Below are 25040 nucleotides of genomic sequence, written 5' to 3'. Positions count from 1 at the left end.
TATAGTTTATTTCCACTGTTCCTGTTAATGAAACACTACAAATTTACCCCAAAGTACTAAAATATCGATATTTTAATATGAGAATCGATTCTAGAACATAAATTACTGGTATCGGAAGAATCGATATTTCAATATCGATCCGCACACCACTATTAGGAACTTCGTCTGTGTGTCATTCCAATTCAGGTTTTTATTATTTTATTTTATTTATTTATTTATTTATTTATTTATTTATTTGTTTTAGGAATTTGGATTTTAGGATACTTCAAACAAATCTGCCAGATTAACAGGGTGTGTGAAGCTGGAGTTTGACACAAGATTGGTATTTTTAAAAGATTTAAATCACCAAATTCTGAATAAAAGTTTAACAAATTCAGGACATAATTAGTAATAGAAAGTAATAGAAAGCTAGTTGTATACATTATTAATCAGGATCAAAATTAAGGCATGTCAAAGCTATCCAAAAACATACCACATTAAATGCACAAAAGGCGCACAGAAAGCATACTTAGTTAATCTTTGAGTAGCCAGTAAAGATTATGAAGGTGCTAATTAGAATAACAGTTATCTGTTCTGCAAAGAAAAAAATAAATATGGGTAAAATTAACATGAGTATGAGAAATTTCAGCATTAAGATCTACCTAATGTGCAACAGTTCCCTGACATCTGTTTCATCTTTACAACACATGGCTACTTCACAAAATGCACAAAATAAAAGATTACCAGAAATTATTGAATTACAAATGAATGAAATTGTTACAGCTCAATTAACAGTTTTCATGTGGATCTTTGTGGGACTGTGTGCCATGATACATACTGACACAGAATGAAACGGCAAGATTTTGAGTAGATGTCCCCAACACAAAAACGTTTTTTTAAACAAAGGTAGTTTGTATTTCTGTGTATATTGCGAGTACAATGTTTTACTTATGTTTACATCAGACATCAAATCTACTCACTCTTTAGAATATAAGAACACTCAACTCTTTTCTTTAAAAACATCTATAGATTGATAAAAATCTATTAGTATAACTACAAATCTATGCTCTGTGCTGTGTTGATAATCATGCATGCAAATCAAAATCAAAGATGAGAACGATGACATAATTTTTTTTAAAGTTTGATTACAATTCCAAAATGTATTATGCCATTCAAAAATATTTTGGTGATCACACATATTTTTCTTTATTTGTTTTCCTTAAAAACCAAGCCAAATTCTTCTGGGATTAAATATTATATAAGCTATTAATAAAAACACAACAGATTAACTCACTGATACTATGGAAAAAAGGAACAAAGAAAAGCCTGACTTCTTGTTGGTTATCTGAATAACCACAGATTTCTGCATTCATTATGTGTTGCTAGCTGAATGTAAATCACTGGATGCACTGGATGTCATGTTGTAGCCATCTAAAAAAAACAGAGCAGTATAGTTAATCTGTGGCAAAAAATAATACACAGTAGACACTGAAGTAAGAAGTAAAATAATTGTATGAATAAATAAAATTAAAAAAATTAATTTGTGTTAATGTGCAACCCATCCAATTGTTTTCTGTGTTGGACTGCCTGATTAAGGTACAAGCACACCTAACAACACACAGCTTTTCCTGCATCTTTATGTTAATTTTTTAATTGTTATTTACCTCTTCCACGTCTCCAGTTCCTTAAAAATCGAAGTCCACTTGACGATGAGTTTCCAGCACTTGTGCTCTAAAATACAATACAAAAAACAAATCATGCAATATTTGAAAAAACAAAACAAAACAAAAAACAAGTTGGCTGAGATCCAAAAATAAGGAAAGAAAAAAGGAACACGAAAACTGTTCTTACCCCTGTCCCACTTCTGGACGGTCGTGCATATGATGATATTGCTGACCGCACCTGGTAAGTGAAATCTCAAATGTTACACTACAATGGAAGTTGCACAAGTTAGCTGTAAAAGTAAATTAATTCATGATGCCCAGCCAAACACTAAAAGGAATCTTTTTGTAAGTCTATGGTGATGTTTATCTTGCTTTTTTGTGTGCTTGTGTGGGATACGAACACATACATATAACTGTTATTTATTGAAGTGTGGGCCCACCTGCTGTTTGCTACTTTCACCATCAAGTCTGAATTAGTCATTTATATGGATTTACAGAGAAACCATGAAATGGCACTAAAAGGCAGAAGTTTGACTTGACAAGAGGATTTTAGTGTAGTATTATTACAATTCATATTCCTTTGTCAGTAAAGGTTTGTAGACATTAAGCACTTTGTTGGTTAAACCAAATTATATCATTTAACATTAATTTAAAGTAATTCAACAATAAGCACTTATTCATTAACTTGACTTAAAATTGAGCTGTACATACCTTACCATCCAGCAGTGTTCCAAACACCAAAATAAAGAAGCCCTTTTTTAAAAGACAGAGTAATGTCCGTTATCAAGGATTCAGTGATTAAAGATTCTGCTATTATGGTATAAAAAGGTAAAAAGTTTATTTGTACCTGTAGCGAATTGAAGAGTGCGAATGCAATATTGATTCCTATGTCTCTTGGATGCACCAGAAGTCCAGCTCCCAAACCCCAAGTTATTCCAAAAAATGGTGTAAGCACAGCCAAGCTCTTGACAATAACCAGTAAAACGCTCTTTTCACCTGCTTGTGCAGCAGTTGTTCCAACCCTTCTCCTTATAATTTTGTACAAAACCACAACCAGGATAATGAGATTTATCAGCACTATTGAAAGTGCAGGAATCACAAACGCCAGTAGAGCTTTGGACTCATCCCAGTTGAGCCAGCAGATTACATTTTCTCTGATATATTTGTTGTCTGGTGCAGTTGCAGCTATAGTTACTGTTGCTATGATTAGAGGAGCTCCGTAGCCTAGAGAAAATCCAATGGCCAGCATAGATGCTTTAGACAAACCCCCACCAAAGACATTAGTTGTACGGTAGAGCAGCAACAAAGCTGAGGCAAACATCCAGAAGAACAGAGCTAGGTAGAACAAATGGATAAAAAAGGTAGTTGCAGTGCATGCTGAGTGGTTTTTATGATTTGCATCTGAAATGGCTGCTCCAATTATAAACCAAATATCTGCAATCAGGAGGGACACAGCAATGTTAACTATGGAAACATGACGCAGGTAAGAGGTTTCATTCGTTCTTATTTTTCTCCATATGAGGCCTTCAATGATGAGACATATGACCAAGGAACCCATGGAAATGCCAACTCCGATGTAGGTTATATAGTCCAAAATTGGGCTAATTGGACTGTTTGGTGACATCAGGATAGAGAATGAGGTCAGGTGGTTGCAGTTGCAGGTGACAGTTCCAGTTTCATTTGTATTTACCACTTCACAGCCCTCATCGTCCCATCCTCCGAGACCATTAAGGAGACTGAAGTTCCAGAAGACACATTTTGGATCTCTCAGTGTATCATTTAAAATATCAAATGTCAAAGAGATATTATTGATTTGGCCACTGGACTGAACAAGTACAACCCTGCCACCGATGACCTTAATCGATGAATTGTCTATTTCTCTTGCAGGGAGTACATTATTCAGCGAGGCAAATGTTATCACTGTGATTGACTTATTTTTACCCTCATTCTGTGGTATTTCTATCACCACTGAAGAATTAAAATCACCAATGATAGGGTTTGTGTATATAGTTCTGTTCAAGATGATAAAAGGCGTGTCAATACCAGAATTATTGAAACTGGCAAGGTGTTTTGTTATTATTTCAAGAGACTGCAATAATGATGAACTAACACCGTCAGGGTTAGAGATGTTATACGAGATACTTTCATTGTTTTTGTTCAGAAAGTTCCATGAGTCCCTTGCCTGATCTGTGGTGAGAACACCTGCAGTTATCAGGATATCCTACAGTAAAAAAAAAAGTATTAGATTGAATAAACAAATACAAAATTTAAAAAAAGCATGTATTATTTAGAATACTCAAACTTCAGTAAACTAGCATGTACCTTCATTGAGTTTTCATTGATTGAGATATTGAATAATTCTGTTCTGTTGGCTACATTTCTGAGGATTTGAACAACAGCATCAATATTTTTAGGTGAGTTAACCACTTGCTCAGAATTCCCATTAGTAACATTGCTGAGCTGTTGCAAAAATGCTGGCAGTGTAGTGGCAGTCAAGACCTGCAAGAGTTGAAGAGAAAAAGTATTTAGTTTCACAATTTAACTCAATGTTTAAGTTAGAATGACAAACTTGGGCTTCCTATTTACTAATTCCTATCTCAAAGGTTTTTGTTTGTAGAAATCCTCACAGAATCTGGCTTACGTTTACTACAGTCTTTTAACCTTAATCTGCCTGCAGTTATAAACCGAACAGTGAATACCGTGTAGTGATGCGCGAATCATGAACGAATCGTTCAATACTCGAGAATCACTTTACTGACTCATGAATCATGATTCACAAGCCCAACTGACTCACTGACTCATCCCTGTTGCTGTTAGCAGTAATGTATCTAGCTTATAATTAAAATTGTGGAGAAAAACACAACATCCAGTATCGTAACAAAAAAACTTCTGCTCTGAACTGGAAGAAAAAACCCTGAGTAGAAGCTCACATCAAGAAAATAGCTCCTCGGTTCACAGTAGCATCGCTCTGCCTAAGCGAATCACTTAGGACTCGCTCACCCCCTCCCTCCTGGCTCACAGCTTCTTCTTCTTCTTGGTTGGCAACCAATGTTAAGGCGCATTACCGCCCCCTGGCTCACAGCTCAGTGGACATTTAGATGAGAAAATATATATTTAACACATTTAAGGAAAATACTAATAAAATAAAATAAAATAAAATAAATGTTTATTAAGCAACTTTGATAGGAAATTGCTTAATTTTAGAAATGTTTTTGCTCTTTTTTGCTCTATAAAATTGTTGTTTTCTTTTAGAATCATTCATCTTAGCAGTAGGATTTACATGAAAAGGGAAACAAATTAAGTTTGATTGAAAATGTACATTTTTTGCACTCTCTGGTCAACTGACACAGTGAATCAAATGACTAAAAAACCGATTCACTTTGGTAAGTGACTCATTAAAACTCGACTCAGTAAAAAGAATCGAATTTACCATCGCTAATACCGTGTTTCATTTGTGCTTTCCATGTCTTCTGATCACAAATTGTAAATAGTGCTGTAGTGGCAAAACAAAGAAACACTACTTACTTACTTTGTGGTTATTTATTGAAAAAGTGTTTTTTTGTGCATACTTTATAAACTTAAACTACCTGCTTACTTTGTGGTTATTTATTTGACAAGTTTTATTTTTATTAAATGGGTGACAAGTTTATTTTGTATTAACAGTTTGTCTGTCATCACTAATGGTATAAAACTGTAAAACATGTATTGCACAAAGTTAAAGGGCTTGATAAGCATTGACTCATTGCAGCTTACTTTAATTTCTGTTGTGCGGGGTTTTTTGGTGCAGTGGTTATCCTTTTTTATCTTTTTTTTTCTTTTTAACTTTCTGAGGTTTGTACTATGAAGCAGAACTTTGTCTTATCCGGGTAACTTTGGGGTGAACCAGGGTTTTCTGTAGTGATGGGATTTCCGGCTCCTTTTAGAGAACCGGCTCTTTCAGCTCCCAAAACTCGAAAAGCACATACAAACTCCAAAGCACGTACAATTTAGGGGCATCTATTTGTACTTGTGGACAATATAAATTGGTTACTTTAAATGAGGGAATATTACATTTCCTACATTTTGTATTTGTATTTTACTTATTCTCAGACTATTAAACAACATCAAGGTTCCAGCTGAAAGAATAATAACTAAAACTGCGTTATGCAAATTTAAACATTTATTTAACTCTTTTTTTTTCACCATTGGCACAGCACCTGCCCCAGCTCTGATGCTTTCGGAAGGAAGAGAAGACAAGCTTTATGGTGATATTTTAAGTATCATGTTAGCACAACGCATTCAGAAGGTACTGTTGTCTGAACACAGACAGAAAAATCAGCTTCTACTAGATACTAGTTAACATGTGCAGTTCACATCACTGTAATGCTTTAACCATTTTGGGCTAGAGAGAGAATTCAAATGTTCCTTGAAAGAGGAGAATTATATCTCTAATTTTATAGCTGAAACTTAGTTAACTTAGTAGTTGTGATGTTTGACGTTAGGGCAATTGAATCCAAATAATGGAAAGAATCCCTGTATATATTTAACTTACTTTGTAGTACATAGAGCCCTGGAACTTGAAACTAACACTAGAAAACTAAAGTCAACTAAAACTCAAGTATGTTCACCAAGAAATAAAAACACCACTTAATCCTAAGACCATGATCGTTTTGCTGTCTAACAGGATACCATCCATTTGGAAACTGGTTGAAGGAGCTGTAATAATTTGAGAGGTGGATTCATCTTCCATTATAGCCCAGAATAGAATCAACAGGATTGTGTTGAGAACCATTTATATTTTACATTACATTACATGGTCATTTCCATCATCAGCAAAATTGAAATGTAGAGTAGAAAAAATTAGTCATTTAAGAGCCTATCTTACCATTTGATATAATCTAGTTTTGAAATTTATAGTCACAGTTGTCAAGTAAAACACATAGCAAATTAACTTTAATTAAAAGAGTAACTTAAAGAGAGGTTTGTGTAATATTTTTGTGGCTTCACTTAGGTGAACTTTCTAAACTCTTTAAAATATGTAATATTGTGATTTATCTCTAAGGTACATTTTCCACAATACAAAGAACTAAAAAGAACATGGCAGTTTATATAAGTCACCTCAGATTGGTCAAGCAGCTCCTTAATGGGTTGCAGTATGCAGGTGTCTCGTATTTCAGTATATGTTGTGATGTTGCACAATGCACTCTTTTCTCCTTCCTCATTGTTTGCACAGGGTATTCTGGCTCTGGAACCACTAACTGCCTTTCCAAATTCTTTATCATCACACATTTGAGGATCTAATAAAACAAAAACAAAAAAAAGACCTTATTAAATGTAGATAATTTTTAACCTGAATTTAATAAATTGCTTTATAATGTGTTAATACTCACTTCCTTTGTAAAATCTGAGTGTTATTGTTTCTTTGAATTCAGGATAGGTAGTTGATTGACAGGTAATTGTATCCTGCTCTTTGTCTGTACAGCTATCAGTTTTATATTGATAGGAAATGCTTTTTTTACCTTTGGATAAATCGCAGAAACAACAAAGTCAATATGAATAGCAATACAAGCTAAACATTCAGATCTGATGTAATATTAATCAGACTAGTTTTTAAAAAGTTTTGTCTCATATTAGTAAATAACGTAAGTATTGCAAGATGAGCAGAGAAATTATTTCCCAATAGCTGATTTGCATTTTGTTGATTCTTTGTTTCAGATTTACCGCTAATATTCACGTTTGTGAAATTAATATTGTAGTCATTGTTGACAGTGCAGCTTAGTGGCACATTTTGACCACTACAATTCAAAAATTTTTGAATTGGGTCCACTCTGATCAAGGGTTTCTCTTTGAGTGTGAAGGCTCCATTGGATCGTTGTCGATAAAATGATTCATCCTTTTCCCGTATGAGCCTGCATTCATAATTTCCTGGAATGAAAGTAAATTATTATATACATAAATAAAATAGTGTTGCCAAACAAAAATAATAATATATGGGTTGACAGTGTCACTTATTTCTGTATTATACAGTTGTAATATGGCTGGTTCTCCTATGCAGATTCAGTGTTTCCTACAAAAAAGCAATAATGTAGCTGATAACGAGTTTTTGCTCCATTTTGTTTCAAGAATACCATTCTCTGTCTAGCAACATTTTATTTTACTGTTATATTATTAAGAGCTCAGCAACCACTTATTTCCAAATTTAAATAGGATTTCTAATATGAATTAGTTGACATCTGTGTTCACACAAGTACACATTTACACTGGCACTTGTAATTTGGTATTTCTTTCTCTTGAGAAAGGCTTGTGCAACAGCAATGGTTTAACTATTTAAATCAAATGATTTCAGTCCTTCTGCACTAATATTGATTGCTCCATTGCAGTAACAACGTTTTCCTTAACCCTCTGGGGTTGCAGCGACCCAGCGACTCCATTTCAACTTGGGTCAGAAGTGCGGACTTCAAACTATATACCAGATTTTAAATTGTGTCGATAGGCCACGTAAAAGAGTTATGATAAAAGATACATGTGATGTTTTTTTCTGAACCAAACAAGTTTTACCCTTAAGCCAATCAGAATGTTGTAATTGCACTTGCTGAATCACTAAAAAATGCTGAGACTACACTCGCATTTTAAATGTATATGATTTGTGAATTTCCCCATGGAATGCAGTTGTTTGCTTCTTACCACTGTCAGCACGAATGAACTGTGACACAGATAAGACTGAGTGACTGTTGTTTTTTGAAATGGTATGTACTCCATCTGCAACTATGACATTGCCATCACGTCTCCACTCTGCTCTCCAGTCAGTACCAAAGAGATCCAATGGTGGATGGCCACATGTTACAATGACTTTATCCTCCCAAAATCCACTACCTTCAATTTTAAAATCCAGAAAACGTGGCTCTATAAAAATGAACATAAATATAAAAAAATGATTAAACAATCATCTGATCTCATGTGTTTTTTGATATGACATTAAACATATATGTAAAATTGAATAAAATCACAAATGTAGACAAGTGCTTACCATCTGATATCATAGAGTAGATTTTTGCTAGCTGGTCAAAAATTCCATTGTTTAGTGTTTGGATGACTGTAGTAGCAGCAGTGACATTATATTCAGCGATGGTGCTTCCACTCCTATAATATGGAAAAGGATTGGAAACGCTAACATTTCTGGCATGTAATGTACATTTTCACTCTCACACCTACAGATAAGTCAATGATAGTTGAGTCATAGTTTTATATTTTCAGTCTACTAGCACTTGGAATCCAATCCCCTAAATAGCTTTGCACTATACTTAACTTAAAAAGAATTCTCCAAAAACCTCACATTTTTCTTCAATTTACGAGTTAGTAGTTTACCATTTGGTAAAATCAAGTTATTATTATTATTATTATTATTATTATTATTATTATTATTATTATGACCACAACATATTACTCAAATGACTGGAGAACTGGGCAGGTCTTTCAGGAACTGTACTAAACTGGTTCAAAACATACTTAGAAAACAGGAAATACTTTGTATCAATAGGTAACTTCACATCTGAGCAGACAAGTATCACATGTGGAGTTCCCCAAGGTTCCATCTTGGGACCCCTTCTGTTTAACATTTACATGCTCCCACTGGCACAGATTATAAAGAACAACAAAATAAACTACCACAGCTATGCAGATGACACACAAATATATATCACAATGTCGCCAGGAGACCGAGGCCCTGTACAGGCTCTTGGTAAATGCATTGAGGAAATTAATGACTGGTTGTGCCACAATTTTCTCCAGCTAAACAAAAACAAAACTGAGGTAATAGTCTTTGGCGCCAAAGAAAAACGATTACAGGTCACCAGAGAACTTCAATCTATACACCTAAAAACCACAAACCAGGCGAGAAATTTGGGTGTAGTTATGGATGCAGACCTAAACTTAGAAAAACACATTAAGACAATAACAAAATCAGCTTACTATCACCTCAAGAATATTTCAAGGATAAAAGATCTGATGTCTCAACAGGACCTGGAAAAACTAGTCCATGCATTCATCTTTAGTAGGCTTGATTACTGTAACAGCATCTTTACAGGTCTACCTAAAAAATCCGTCAGACAGCTCATTCAGAACTCTGCTGCTCGAGTCCTCACTAAGACCAAAAAAGTGGACCACATCAGTCCAGCTCTGAGGTCTTTACACTGGCTGCCTGTCCGTCAGAGGATAGACTTTAAAGTTCTGATGCTGGTCTATAAAGCTCTGAATGGTTTAGGACCAAAATACATCAGTGACCTCCTGACCCAGTATGAACCTTCCAGATCCCTCAGGTCATCTGGATCTGGTCTTTTATCAGTTCCCAGAGTCAGAACCAGACACGGAGAAGCTGCATTCAGCTTTTATTCTCCTTATATCTGGAACAAACTCCCAGAAAGCCTCAGATCAGCTGAAACACTCAGTTTATTTAAATCCAGGTTGAAGACTCACCTGTTCTCAGCTGCATTTTAATAAAGCACCAAATCCACACTTTGATTGATTGATTGATTGATTGAATCTTTATTTTGAACATGTTGAAAAAGTATAAAAAAAATAGAATTAAAAGAGACAAATGAACAAAGCAAACAAAAGGAAAACGAGCAACCACAACTCCAAATAACGTCCATGTTCAAAAAGGAGCAGGAAGAAGCATAAGCTTATTTAATCCCACCCCTTTTCCACTATCTAGTATCAATAGACTACAGAAATACCTCCTTGCAATTACATTATATGTTATGTGTAATTTTTATTTTTTATTTTTTAAATATATACACATATATGTTTCTATCTATCCATACATACGTATATACACACATACGCACATATACACATTTCCAATAACCCCATTAACACCTCAAGGATACACAGCCTACAATTATATATATATATATATATATATATATATATATATATATATATATATATATATATATATATATATACCCATACCAACAAACCCGTGCATGCGCACACACATGAAAATATTAGACAAGAACACCCTATCAAATCTCTACCTTTTCCCTGTACCCTGTAAAAACCGTATCCTTAAACCGCTTTTAAACTGCGCCATGCTTGGACATTGCTTCATATCTTTACTTAGTCTGTTCCACAGCTTCACTCCACTCACAGAGATGCTAAATTTTTTTAATGTTGTACGGATACGAGGATGTTTTAAATTTAATTCCCCCCTCAAATTGTATCCCCGTTCCCTTTTAGAAAACATTTTTAGAATATTGTCAGGAAGCAGGTTATTTATTGCTTTATATATAATTTGTGCTGTGAGAAAATGAACCAGATCTGTGAATTTTAGAATTTTTGATTTTAAGAATAGTGGATTTGTATGATCTCTGTAACCAGTTTTATGGATTATCCTTACGGCCCTTTTTTGTAATATAAAGATTGATGATAGCAAACATTTGTAAGTATTGCTCCAAACCTCTGCACAGTAATTCAAATACGGTGCAATCAGGGAACAATAGAGAATGTGGAGTGATTTGTGGTCCAGAATGTGTTTTACTTTACTCAAGATTGAGACACTTCTTGAAATTTTGTTATGTATATGATTTATATGAATTTCCAGTTTAATTTATCATCTATAATCACACCAAGAAACTTATGTTCAAGTACTCTTTCAATTTCCACACCATCTACATGAATCTGCACTTGTGCATTTCTAAGGGAATTCCCAAATAAGATAATTTTAGTTTTACTTAGATTTAGCGATAGTTTGTTCCTGTTAAACCATTTTTTAATTTTGCACATTTCTGAAGTAATTGTATCCAGCAGCTCCTTTAGATTCCCCCCAGAACAAAAAATATTTGTGTCATCTGCAAATAATACAAATTTTAATATATCAGATGCCTTACAAATATCATTTATATAAATAATAAATAATTTTGGACCCAGTACAGAGCCTTGTGGAACACCACAAGCAATGTCCAAGCATGATGAGGAATGGACACCCAGCTTCACAAATTGTTTCCGGTCACTTAAATAATTTTTCACCCATTGCAGTACAACCCCCCTAATCCCATACCGTTCCAGTTTATTAATTAATATGTCATGATTGATTGTGTCGAATGCTTTCTTGAGATCCAGAAATACTCCAGCTGCATACTGTTTCTGATCTATAGCATTCGTAATCTCCTCAATTGATTCGATTAATGCCAGAGATGTTGATCTTTTTGATCTGAATCCATATTGACTGTCAGAGAGTAATTTATATTTATCTAAGAATTTGTCTAATCGTTTATTAAACAAGTTTTCTAGGATTTTGGAGAATTGTGGTAGTAAAGAAACAGGCCTGTAATTTGTGAAGTGGCGTCTATCCCCGGTTTTATACAGCGGCACAACTTTAGCTATTTTCATTTTGTTTGGCACTTTTCCCGTCTGAAATGATAAGTTGCAAATATATGTTAGAGGTCCTACAATTCCTTCAATGACCTTCTTGACGATTTTCATGTCAATATCATTACAATCAGTAGATGTTTTATATTTACACATGTGTACAATGTCAATTATTTCTTTTTCCTCCACTGATGTAAGGAACATTGAGTTAGGGTTCCTATCAATCAGGTTTTCACTACATTCTACTGATGGCAGTGACTCAGGAATTTGTTCTGCCAGTTTTGGTCCAATATTTACAAAATAATGATTAAAGCTGTTGACCTTATCAGCAGTGTTTTCCATAATATTGCCATTATCGATAAAGTATTGTGGATAACTTTGTTGTCCAGAATTATTTTTAATGATACCGTTTAAAACATCCCATATTCCTTTCATATTATGTTTATTGTTGTTCAATATTTTACTATAATACTCCTTTCTACATACACGTATAATATTGGTCAACTTATTTTTGTATTTTTTATATTTATTTTCAGCATCTTTTGTTCTTGGTTTTAGGTATTCCCTATAGAGTGTATTTTTCTTTTTACATGCATTTTGTAAACCCTTAGTGAGCCATGGTCTATCTGAATATTTGTGCTTTCTGTTGTATTTTATTGTTGGACAGTTTTTATCGTACAACTCCATGAATATTCTTAAAAATATGCCATATGCAATATCAATATCAGCTTCTTTGTACACATTGTCCCAGTCCTGATTTAATAGATCGTTCTTAAATGCAGTCATAGTTTCTTCTGTCCTTACACGTCTGTATCTCAGTTGTTCTTCATGCTGATTTTTCTTATAATTAGTGTCATAAACTGCAAAAACTGGTAGGTGATCACTGATGTCATTAATTAATAATCCGCTCACAATGTTGTTTTCCATATTGTTAGTGAAAATATTGTCAAGTAAGGTGGCACAATGTGGTGTAATTCTGCTAGGCCTGGTTATTTTAGGATGTAAACTCAAACTGTACATAGTGTTTAGGAATTCGTCGGTCATTTTATGCTTTTTTGGATTCAACAGGTCAATATTAAAATCACCACAGATAAACATAACTTTTTGATTTGTTTTAGAGAATATTTCCTCTATGAAGTCATTAAATACTTGAATACTAGAGCCAGGTGTTCTATATATACAGCTAATTATTACATTTTTTTCTTTTTCCTTATAAATTTCAATTGTTATACATTCTAGTAAATTATCAATTACAGTTGTCATACTTTCTACCACCTTGTAGTTTAGGTTTTTATCCACATACACAGCTACTCCCCCTCCACTCTTGTTCCTTCTATTTACAAAATTCACTTCATATCCCTCCAGTCCAAAGTCCATTCCTTTCTCCGCATTGATCCATGTTTCAGAAATGGCAATAATTCCAAATGGATTTGCCAACTCATTTAGATATTCCTTTATATTGTTGAAGTTGGCATACAGACTTCTGCTATTAAAATGGATTATTGATAATTTATTTTCCGTGTTGATGGTGTGCTTAAACTGTTCATCAGTGAAGTAGCAGCAGTTACAGCTGATGTTGTAGAAGAAAACTTTTAAGCTTAAATTTCAAAACTTACATTTAACTACTGATTTTATCTATTGTTCTGATTTTATCTGTTTTGATTTTATATACTGTTTTGTTTGTTTGTTAATTAGTTTGTTTGTTTGCTTGTTTTAATCAATTTTAAATCATGCTTTTTATTTGTTTTTGTTTCTAATGTCTCTGTAAAGCACTTTGAATCACATTGTTGTTGAATTGTGCTATACAGATAAACTTGCCTTGCCTTGCCTTATTATTAATAATAACAATAACAATAATAATAATAATAATAATAATAATAATAATAATAATAATAATACATTTTATTTATAGGTGCCTTTAAGACCCCCAAGGTCACCTTACAATAATACAACAATACAATATAATAAAGTATAGCAAAACAAAATTTAAACATAAGGTAAAAAAAAACAAGCATGAAAGTATATAAACAAGTATAAAAGGGTATGGAGTTCTGAATAGATGGGTTTTGAGACGTGTTTTAAAAGTACAGAGAGAGTTTGTAGTTTGAAGAGCTGGTGGAAGTGCATCTAAAGTCTTGGGGCAGAGCAACTAAAAGTCCTGTTAGAGAATTGTGCATCAATATGGTTGTCATTGTGCAAGATGATTAGATCTTTAGCAAGGTGATTAGATCTTTAGCAAGAATGCTCAGCTCTGTTTTCTAAACACTGGTTCGTTAAAATGTTACGCCATATATGGGGTGACTGAGGATATTGGTGACATCACATGCTCACACATCGCAGACACACACGTCCCATGTTCACAGGTGGGTGTCTTATCTGTCGCATGATTAATGAGATGTTTGTGTAAATACTGATGTTAATAAAAGGACTGTGAGAGGGGTCCCAGAGTTTGGAGTTGGCTGAGATCAGATGAAGAGCTCAGGCTCCCCTTGCAGCAAGTAAAAGACAAAAAGCACTGTGGTCGTACACAAATGATTGGTCTCTGAGCCAGCGGCGTTTAAGTGTTAGACCCAACAGGTCTGTAGTCAGGCATACATATGGAGAAGATCAGATAAATATGGAGGAGCGAGGTTATGAAGCTCTTTGAAAGTAAGAAGCAGGATCTTGAAATTGACACAGAGGTGAATTGGAAGGAAATGGAGCTGTTTAAGGAAGGAAAGGAAATTGGATCGATACTTTGCTTTTATCGTTCAAGTTGAATATGTAAACCTATTTTCCTTTGGAAAAAATAAACCTCAACCATGCACAATGAAAAATGTCTGAACCTTTTTGTGTGCTCTACAGACAGAAACACTGACATATACCAGGTCGCCAAAAACCCAGTTTCAAAACACATGTAGATCACAGTGATCACAATCACAGTGATATAGTGGTGATTAAAATGTGTTCAGAGATTTCATCTCATAAGTCACGGCACACTACCCTTTCCCCAGTTAGCTGCCTGATTGCCTTTGTAGTGTGGCAGAGCACTTCTGTGAATGAGTGAAAGTGTAAATGTTGAATGTTTTTGTTGAAATATCCAGGCAAGTATATACATGTAAAATGAAAAGATATACGTGTTCAAATAGCGTCAATTAACACACAACTTCAGGTTTTTTAATTTCTATGTGATTATTCTTATAACTAAACAATGAGAACAAGTAGTCTGATGTCCTGTAATCATTATGAAGCTATAATTTGAAATACAATAACACATTAAGTTTTTGAACAAAGTATTGGTATTGGTTGAAAAGGAGACTCTGGGTTGCTGCATCTTGTTGCTGTTTCATCTTAAATTGAATTCAAATTCAAATTCAAATTCAAATTCAAATTGGTCATGCGATTTTGACGTGCCGGCGTGTCCGTCGACCCCAGTGGGTTAAATAATTTTTTGAATAATAATTTTGAAAAATATTTCTTCATGTCATTATGCAGGCCGCAAGTAGGGGTGACATGGGCTGCAAGATTGAGACCCAGGCATTAGATCCTCTTAATGCATTTTTGTTTGGGTTTCCACTGGCGTGGAATTACCAAAAATAGAGAGGGCATTGCCTAACATATGAAACAGGAAAAGACCGCTGTGTAATTCCTTTATTTGTAACTGTATTCTGAATATCATCATTTTAAATGGTAACTGTAATGGAATACAGTTACTCATATTCTGTATTTCAAATACGTAACGCTGGTACATGTATTCCGTTACTCCCCAGCACTGCTTAGTTGCAACAAGTGGTTATTTGAGTTGCTGTTTCCCTCCTATCTGCTCAAAGCAGTTAGGGCACTTTCTTCTGAGCTTTGATATTAGCAATGCATTTTTAAAATTCATTCATTTATTTATTTATTACAGAGAACTGTCGCTCACTAGATACACAATATTGCCAAAGGTTTTCACTCCCCCACTTAAATCTTGGGCGCAAGCATTTCCCTACATGTTGAACTGTGTATGTGACAAATAAAATCTGAATTTGAACTCTAGCATTTGTGAAAAAATGGGTCATTCTCAGTGAATTCTAGAATGGTACAGCTGTGAACCTTTCTTAGTACTGAATATTCTAGAGACAATTATTAGTGGCAAACAATCAGTGGGGATTTTATGTGATGGGTAATATAAAATAGTGCTCAGATGTTGCCAAGTTTCAGCAGAGTCAATTGTTACAGCCAATGACTTGTCAGATACTTAGACAAATCTGTCTAATCTTCATGTGGCCTCCAGGTTAGCTCAAGAATAATGTGTAGAGAGCTTCATGGAATGGGTTTCCATGGCCAAGCCTTACATCATCAATTGCAATGCAAAGTGTAGGATGTGGTGGTGTAAAGCATGCTGCCAGTAGACTCAAGAGCACTGGAGTGATTAATAACGCTTCTCTGTATACGATCTTGCTCTGGTGGTTGCCAGAAAAACTGTATACGACTGACTGTTGAAGAGACTGAAATCCTCAAAGCCTCACCCGCCTGAGTCGGTCTAAATAAGGTGCTGAATCTTTAGCCGTATAATTATTGGTAAAGTATGGAGTTCTGGAATATATAAAATTTGTTTGCGCTATGGTTATTTTCTTAAAATTCAGGATTATAAATGTAACAAAATAAGTGGAAGTAATCATTCTGTAATGATTCTGAATGAATGAAGTGCAATAGTATCATGAATAGGAGGTGTTTTTGTACAAAGGTCACGATGAACAGTAAAAAAAGGATTTAAGCATGGTGCAACTGGTGTCATTTGGGTCAAAAGTGATTTCAACAGGACTAGGGAAAGGGGAGAGTAAAGTTTGTGAAAGCGTATAAAGTGATGTTTCTCTTAATAAAGAACTGCTCTCCGGATTTTGTCACAAGCAGATGAACCATTTAGAGAGCAAACTCTTCCTCAAAATGTTCCATCTGCTTTGTTTTTAAAGTGAGGAGCACTGAAGGATTAGGCATGGCAAAGCAAATGCCAATCTCCATTTAAAGTCTAATATTGTGGACAATCCTTTTTTTTCTTTTAACTCTTTGTGAAGCATCAAAAGTAAAACTAGGGTATGAATATCACATCTCATAATGCTTCTTACAGGTTGTTCTAGCTCTTAAAATTAACAGATCTCTGGGACCTATTTTCCTGGGCACTAAAGTTTAACCTTGCTATTCACCAAGTCCATAGATGACTCAGGAAAACTGATTTTATAGATGTGGCAGTTGAATGTGCCTACCTCTACGATTGCTCCTGGGTTGCCTCATCTGGATTTACGTGAATTTCCTCACCACCAGCTTAGGCTACGTCTACACTAATCTGGATAAATTTGAAAACGGTGTTTATGTCTAGAAACACTCCGTGTCCACACTATCATTTTCAGTTGTTTTCATCCACACTGAAAAAGCTACGTTCCTGTACTGCGTATGCATGAAACGTCTGCCGTTTATTTACTTTACGGCTCTTTGAAATGTTGCGGCAAAATGTCGAGGAAAAGTGCTGAGTTTTATCTGAAGGTTTCTGGAGCATGTAGAAACTTATATTATTCTTTACAGTTTTTTCTGAATGCTTAAACCCTAACTGTGATTCCTGTAGCACAATCTCTAAAACTATTCAGACTTATAGCAAAACCACTCACTGAGTTTGCAAAACTAAAAGCACAAAAACTGCTTTGCACTCAGTTTGCAATTTTGTAACACACACTTTGCAAAACTGTAGGCACAATTCACTGCACAACACTCAATTACCAAATTTCCAACACACTCCTAGCAAAAGTATACACATGTATGGCTATCATTAACACTAATTTGCCAACTGTCTGGCACACTTTCACATGTGAAAACTTTTTTAGATAATTAGTTCACTTTGCAATCAGCCTAAGCACTATAATACAGGTAAGCTGTGTGTGCGGAGTACAATGGAGGGAGCAGAAAGAGTGAGAAGTAGAGGAAGCCAAGGAAGAGGACGTGGAGGTGAAGAAGTAGGATGAAGAGGATGACAAGGACAAGGAGGAGCAAGAGGAAGACGAGGAGGGGGGAGAGGAAGATGAGGAGGGGGGAGAGGAAGGGTAGGAAGAGTAAGAAATAGAATTGCTGATGACATCAGAGCTACAATAGTGGACCATGTAATCAACCGTGGAATGACCCTGAGGGTAGCTGGCCAACGGGTCCAGCCTAACTCGAGCCGCTACACTGTAGCAAGCACCATAAGGACATCTTGAAATGAGAATCGGTTAGTACAGTCACTTCGCACAAAGATTTGTAGCACTGCCATATGCCAATGAGAAACACACCAATACCATTGATGTAAAAATACTGAAATTGTTACTTTACAGAATTGCTAGATGACCAGATGCTGGGGCAGAGGAAGCATGTTCACTGCAGACCAAGTAACCCATATAGTCATTATGGCGATTGCAAATAATCCTATACTTGGAAATAAACACTTGTGTTTGTTTTGATGTGTTTGAATAAACACCAGTACTTGAAGTTTGGATCCCTCCATGCTTATGGATCTATGACAGAAGTATGAGCTCAAACTGACATAGCCTACCTTGTGCACAGAGAAAGCAAAAGCCAGATGTGTTTTGTATTCATACCATCAATGTGCAGTTGGCGCATCGTGTGCTTAGTAGATGATGGCTTGTGTGTACTGTTTGATACGGAAACACCATTTTTACGAAGGTGTGAAGAGTTAATCTAGCTGTGTTTGCTTTTGCAAGAGAACTACAATGTTTTGATGATTGGGTGACAGGTTTTCTTATTTGTGTGAAGAGTTTTGCAAAATTAGCCAATAGTTACAAAAAATGTGCTTAAGCAATCAGAAAAAACTGTAAATCTAAAAATGCAGTTTAACCAGCCACAGCTGATTCTCATTGTAGATGAACATCTACACAGGTGTTACTCCTTCAATTTTTCAACTCCTTCAATTCTGGCATGCCAGAAGATTCTTTCCTAGGTGTATTGCCCTAGATGACATAAGATGTGATGTGGATGGGAACCTGTGGCCAAATGGAGAAGACCGAGTAGATTAGCATTACTATTGTATGTGTATCAGTGGATGGTGTGTATACAAATTCTTGTATTTTGGGATTACTTAGTGCAAAAAACTAAAAATACATAAACAAATATTGACGAATTCTGCATGATGTCTAATTCATTCCAGTAACATATATTGAAATTATAAACAGAGATGTGTCCTTGTTTTACACAAGAAAACACTGTGTAATGCTACATGTTGCTAGTGTTTTTTAGGTCATTGTTTTGTGGGTGACAAAGTGTGTTTGTCGGCTGTCAACCTTTGCTAGTGTTCTGGAAGAATGAATTTATTTGAGACCTGAATAAAGTGTTTTGGTAGTTGTAGTGCATTTTGAATGTGAAATGAACTGCTTTGCCAAGCTGAAGGTCAGTTAGGAGAATTGTGTGAAGAGTTTTGCAAAAGTGACCTAAGTATTGAGAAATGTGTCCTAGCGGCTGTAAAAAACTGTAAGTCAAGTTCTTGGCCTGTATTAGAGTCTCAGTCTGCCTCTGTATAAGGTGATGATTATACAGATGTTATACTAGATGTTTTTGCCAGTATGGTGTGTGTGTAAGTGATTCATGGGTAGTGGAACTTTAGGTTGTAGTTATCCCTTTTTTGTAGGGCATTTATGTTAAGAAGCTTCAAGGTAACCACATAATGATTTTTTCTTTTGACTTGCAGTGTTGACACAGAGGAGAAACTTTTCAAAGACTGTAACAACTGTAAAAAAACAAACAAACAAAAAAACCTAAACAAAGAAACAATTGTTAGGATTGGTATATTAAAAAAGATAATGTGACTTACCGGAATTTAATTAATTGTGCTGTGATTTTGTTCTTCTGTGCTTCTGCTTGAATCTGTTTGAGATAGTGACATTGCCAAACATGAATTAAACCACCTGAATTGAGTAGTTTGAGATTATGTGAAAATTGAATGACACAAAGATGGGGCTAATTGAGACTTACAGCAGTGCTAACATTTCTGAAAAAAACACTGTTTGGATTATTGTATGTGTCACTAAATTCCACATTTATGGTCAATTGATCTGTTGTAACAGAAGCAGTAGTTGGTGTTATTGTAGTAGTTGTGTTTGCTGTTGTTGTTGTAGTTGACATCGCTGTGGTTGTAGTAGTTGGCACTCTTGTAGTACTCGAAACCCGTGTTGTTGTTGTGTCTGTCATTGGTGTGGTTGTATTTGGCATCAGAATTGTTGTATTGGTTAGAATTGGTGTTGGTGCAGTTGTTGGTAATGGTTTTGTTGTAGTAGGATCTGGTGTAGTTGTGTTTGGAATCAGTGTTGTTGTGTTTAGCATTGGTGTTGTTGTAGTAGGATCTGGTGTTGTTGTGTTTAGCATTGGTGTTGTTATAGTAGGGTCTGGTGTTGTTGTGTTTAGCATTGGTGTTGTAGTAGTAGGATCTGGTGTTGTTGTGTTTGGCATTGGTGTTGTAGTTGTAGGATCTGGTGTTGTTGTGTTTGGCATTGGTGTTGTAGTTGTAGGATCTGGTGTTGTTGTGTTTGGCATTGGTGTTGTAGTTGTAGGATCTGGTGTTGTTGTGTTTGGCATTGGTGTTGTAGTTGTAGGATCTGGTGTTGTTGTGTTTAGCATTGGTGTTGTAGTAGTAGGATCTGGTGTTGTTGTGTTTGGCATTGGTGTTGTTATAGTAGGGTCTGGTGTTGTTGTGTTTAGCATTGGTGTTGTAGTAGTAGGATCTGGTGTTGTTGTGTTTAGCATTGGTGTTGTTATAGTAGGGTCTGGTGTTGTTGTGTTTAGCATTGGTGTTGTAGTAGTAGGATCTGGTGTTGTTGTGTTTGGCATTGGTGTTGTAGTTGTAGGATCTGGTGTTGTTGTGTTTGGCATTGGTGTTGTAGTTGTAGGATCTGGTGTTGTTGTGTTTAGCATTGGTGTTGTAGTAGTAGGATCTGGTGTTGTTGTGTTTGGCATTGGTGTTGTAGTTGTAGGATCTGGTGTTGTTGTGTTTAGCATTGGTGGACAGGGAATGATATCTGTGGAGAAACATTCAAGAATTCCTTATATTGTTTTAGTGACACGGAGAACACTCATGACGCAAACTTGATGAATTTAAAGTGAATAAAAAAAATACATCTTGTTATAAAAACGACAAGGTCCTTACTTGTGACTGGTTCACAGAATTCTCCATCAGGAGGAAATCCCTTTATGCAATCACAGGTTTGTGAGGTAACATTACTGCATGCGCCGTACTCATCACACTTGCCACATGACCAAGCAAACTGGTCTTCACACTGACACTGGAGTCCTCCAGTGGAGTTTGGATAGCACCCTTTTCAAGACATTTAAAAGAATAACAAAACACAGTTCACAAGTCATACAGCACCATATGAACAGCATTAAATGTGTTGGAGTGTTGGAAGTCAAATAAGATCAGGTCCTTACATGTGGTGAAGTTCAAGTCTTTCAGTGTTAAAGACCCAGTGATGATTTTGGGGAAGGAGAAATTTCTCAGAATATTTCTGAGCACAACACTGAAATTCTGGGGCACACTAGATGCTGGGATGTGCAGTTCAAGGTCTATATCAAAGTCCACTGGTGCTGTGAAGGAGAAAAGGGGAAAATCCATCACATACAACTGTTGCAATGATGGGAAACTATATTTACGTGAAAATGTAAAACTGACCCAAGTTCGACTCATGCATGTTACAGATTTTCAAATACCTTTATCATTTAAGAATGCATTACTTATTAAAGTATGTTACTTGTCCAGGTTTATCCATTACCAACACATGGGTTTAGGTCAATGCCTAAAAAGCTACTTGGTAAGTTTTAGAAAATTAGCAGCGGCTGAGCTAAAGCACAACAGTAGCCATATCTTTTGAAAGTGTTTTCTTTGTTGCCAAATTGATGGCCTCCACGTTTTTCTCTCTAAATAACATATTGTATACACTTTCCATTGTAAAAATAATTTCTTACATATTGATATTTGATAACACACCCAAAATACAAATTAAACATAACAAGATCATTTGTGTCTTTGAACACAAACAATCAGATAATTTAATACAGTGTGTATAGAATGAATTGAACTGTGCTTCCACAAATGAATAACAAAGATGTTTGTCATACCAGGAGGTGGTGTTGGGCAAGGAGCGACGCCTGTGGAAAAACATTATATGTTTAATTATTTCAATTTCAAGCCAGAAACTAAACACCATGACTTTGGTTATGTCATAGAAATGTCAGCAAGGATAATGAATGCAGTGTTAGGTGTGTTAATGTTTCTTTAATACAGTGAGTATAGAATTAATTGCAGTGTGTTTCCACAGAGCAATTCATATCTAATGTCTAATCACTCTCATAACACAATGTTAGGTAATCAGACAGTTGAAAAGTTCATTCATCTATTTGATAAAGGAAGTAGTCTGTTCATCCAACAGCTAGACAATTGCAGTTCTTACTTGTGATTGGTTGCCAGAACTCCCCACTCAGAGGAAGTCCATAACTTTTGGTTATGTCATAGCAATGTCAGTAAGGATTTTGAACGCAATGTTAGATCTGTTAATGTTTCTTTAATATGCTTCTAAAATGCTTCTATTTCTTCAGCTGCAAGTTTCTTACTTGCGTTTGGTTCACAGAACTCTCCATCAGGAGGAAGCCCTTTGATGCATCCACAGGCTTGTGAGGTGACATTACTGCATGCACCGTATAGGCCACACTTTTCACATGACCAACCAAAGTGGTCCTCACACTGACACTGCATTCCTCCGGTGGAGTTTGGATAGCACCCTGTTAAAGTCATTCAAAACAATGACAAAACACACCTCATAAACCATGCACCAGAGTATGAACACATTTAAATCTGTCCGAGTACAAAATTCTTACATGTGGTGAAGTTCAAGTCTTCAATTATTAAAGACTGAGTGATGGTTTTGGGGAATGACAAATTTCCCACATAGTTTCTGAACAGATCAATGAAATTTGGGGGCAGGCTGGATACTGGCAAGAGCAAGTTAAAGTCTATATCATACTCCACTGGCACTGTAGAGGAGACAAAAAACAAGCACCCCATTTATTTAAGATGTTTCTACTTCTGTTGCAACTTTATATATATAATATACATGTGAAATACATATATCACATGTATATTAAATTACATGTGATATATCATTTAGTGATATAGCTGTTGGTGTAGCTAGTGTTGACACTGAGAAAACATTTCTCAAACATTTCATAAATTTTAAATATCTCTCGTAAACAAGAAAATTGCGACTACAGCAACTGAACCTTTGAAACAAATTTCATACAAATGGTCAGAGGGCCCGGTGGCGCCAGTGTCCGGCAGCCTCGCCTCTGTCAGTGCGCCCCAGGGTGGCTGTGGCTACAATGTAGCTTGCCATCACCAGTGTGTGAATGTGTGTGTGTGAATGGGTGGATGACTGGATATGTAAAGCGCTTTGGGGTCCTTAGGGACTAGTAAAGCGCTATATAAATATAGGCCATTTACCATTTTTATACAAAGTTATGGCTTTAGGATAGAATTCAAATCAACATCCTTTACACTTTAAAAAAAATTACATTATTAAATCCTTTCACAGAACACAGACGTAGAAACCTCAGTCTAACTACATATGCTGGATAAATGTACTTACATTTACATTACATACTTACTTACCTATCACATGTGATACATGTTTGCCTAGTCCTACCTGGGTTGCTGGTTTTTAACTGGCAATATTGCCCATCTGCTGGAAGTCCATTAATGCATCCACACGTATCACCAACGATGGCATCACAGGCCTCATAGTCAATGCATTTGTTATATGACCAAGCAAAGCTCTCCTCACATGTGCACTGGTATCCAGTTATGTTTGCAGTTATGTTTGGTGAACACACTGAGAAGAACACAACACAATGGTTCAATGTGACACTTTGAGTGAATAAGATTGGCAAGCAATGGAGATGCAACATAAATGGATGTTTTACCTGTTGTTGTATTAATGCTTGTAATCTCACCAGTGGCGTTGATCAATAAAGGAAAACTGAGAGTGTTCAGTATCGACTGGAATTGTTCCAGATTTGAGACGCTTATAACAGCTTGGAACTCATACTCAGTGGAATTTGATGAAGCTAAAGGTAAAAAAAAAAGAAAAAAAAAGAAAAACCCAAACAAACCATAAAGCAATGATAACACTGATAATCTGGACTTGGTCAGATACTGTTATTGCTATTCAGTTCTGCTTGTTCATTGAATATCCTCCCTCGTCTAGTTTTTCAAAGCACTTTGCAAAGCATGTTTTTTTTTAATAAATACAATTATTATATAATTATATTATTAGTCAACAAACATGTGTTACGTTGTAGTAACACTGCTAAAATTTTACTCACTTTCTCTTTTTTGTCTTAGATGAATGCTGGATTCTTCTGCACTCATTAACTCCTGGAAGAAAATCCAGGAGGAAAATGATTTGTTTCACTGTATTTTTTCATCATTATACATTCATTCATTTTTATTCTTACCTCAAAGAAGCCGTTTAGAAACTCTCTGTGTCTCTCATACTTAAGACAGTTCCATATGACTAGGAGAATAACGATGCATAACGAGACCTTTCGTAATGTCATCCTAACTAAAGAGAAAAGAACACAAGTCCTTTTAATAAAATCAGTCATTATTCACGGTGTCATGCTGCTGGCATTCCTTCTGTAAATGGGAGCCAACAGGAAGGCAAAAGGTTTTCTGCCTACCCATCATTAACCCATCTGGGAAAACACATTTGGGGACATCATGGAAACTGAGGACAAAAGTAGCTGGGTGCCAGGTGGGTAGCCCAAGTGGGCCCCAACCATCAGACCCGCTTCTACCCATCTGGGCCCCATACTCATTTGTTGGCTGGGCTTGATTTGGGGCTTATCTCGGACCCAGCATAAACCCATCTACGAAAACACATTTGGGGCCACCATGGAAACTGAGGACAAAATTAGCTGGACCCTAGTTGGGTTTCCCAAGTGGGCCCCAAATATTAGCCCTGCTGCTCCCTATTTGGGCCCCACATATGTGTGTTGACTGGGAGGCAA

At 35.7% G+C, this 25040-nt stretch overlaps 1 protein-coding gene across 1 annotated transcript; it reads right to left on the bottom strand.

Annotated features, from left to right (window-relative positions):
• Positions 1 to 1351: 1351 nt before the first annotated feature.
• Positions 1352 to 24635, bottom strand: LOC146611196 (uncharacterized). The gene is made up of 22 exons (XM_085345588.1): positions 24486 to 24635; positions 24354 to 24405; positions 23952 to 24095; positions 23675 to 23860; positions 22851 to 23006; positions 22587 to 22754; positions 21408 to 21563; positions 21127 to 21294; positions 20653 to 20998; positions 19959 to 20316; positions 19798 to 19850; positions 8650 to 8762; positions 8307 to 8525; positions 7344 to 7547; positions 7013 to 7141; positions 6741 to 6919; positions 3966 to 4142; positions 2491 to 3864; positions 2355 to 2396; positions 1831 to 1881; positions 1644 to 1710; positions 1352 to 1410 (listed from the first exon to the last, which is right to left on the bottom strand). Exons 1-22 carry the CDS (start codon positions 24633 to 24635, stop codon positions 1352 to 1354), a joined length of 4551 nt encoding a protein of 1516 aa, XP_085201714.1.
• Between the last annotated feature and the right edge of the window lie 405 nt (positions 24636 to 25040).

Source organism: Diplotaxodon limnothrissa, linkage group LG20, assembly GCF_057381915.1.
Source record: "Diplotaxodon limnothrissa isolate DT_005_m linkage group LG20, D_limnothrissa_male_GT1.1, whole genome shotgun sequence".
Classification (NCBI taxonomy): Eukaryota; Metazoa; Chordata; class Actinopteri; order Cichliformes; family Cichlidae; genus Diplotaxodon; species Diplotaxodon limnothrissa.
The sequence above is the reverse complement of the archived record's forward strand: the minus strand, read 5'-3'. Positions and strand labels throughout refer to the sequence as shown.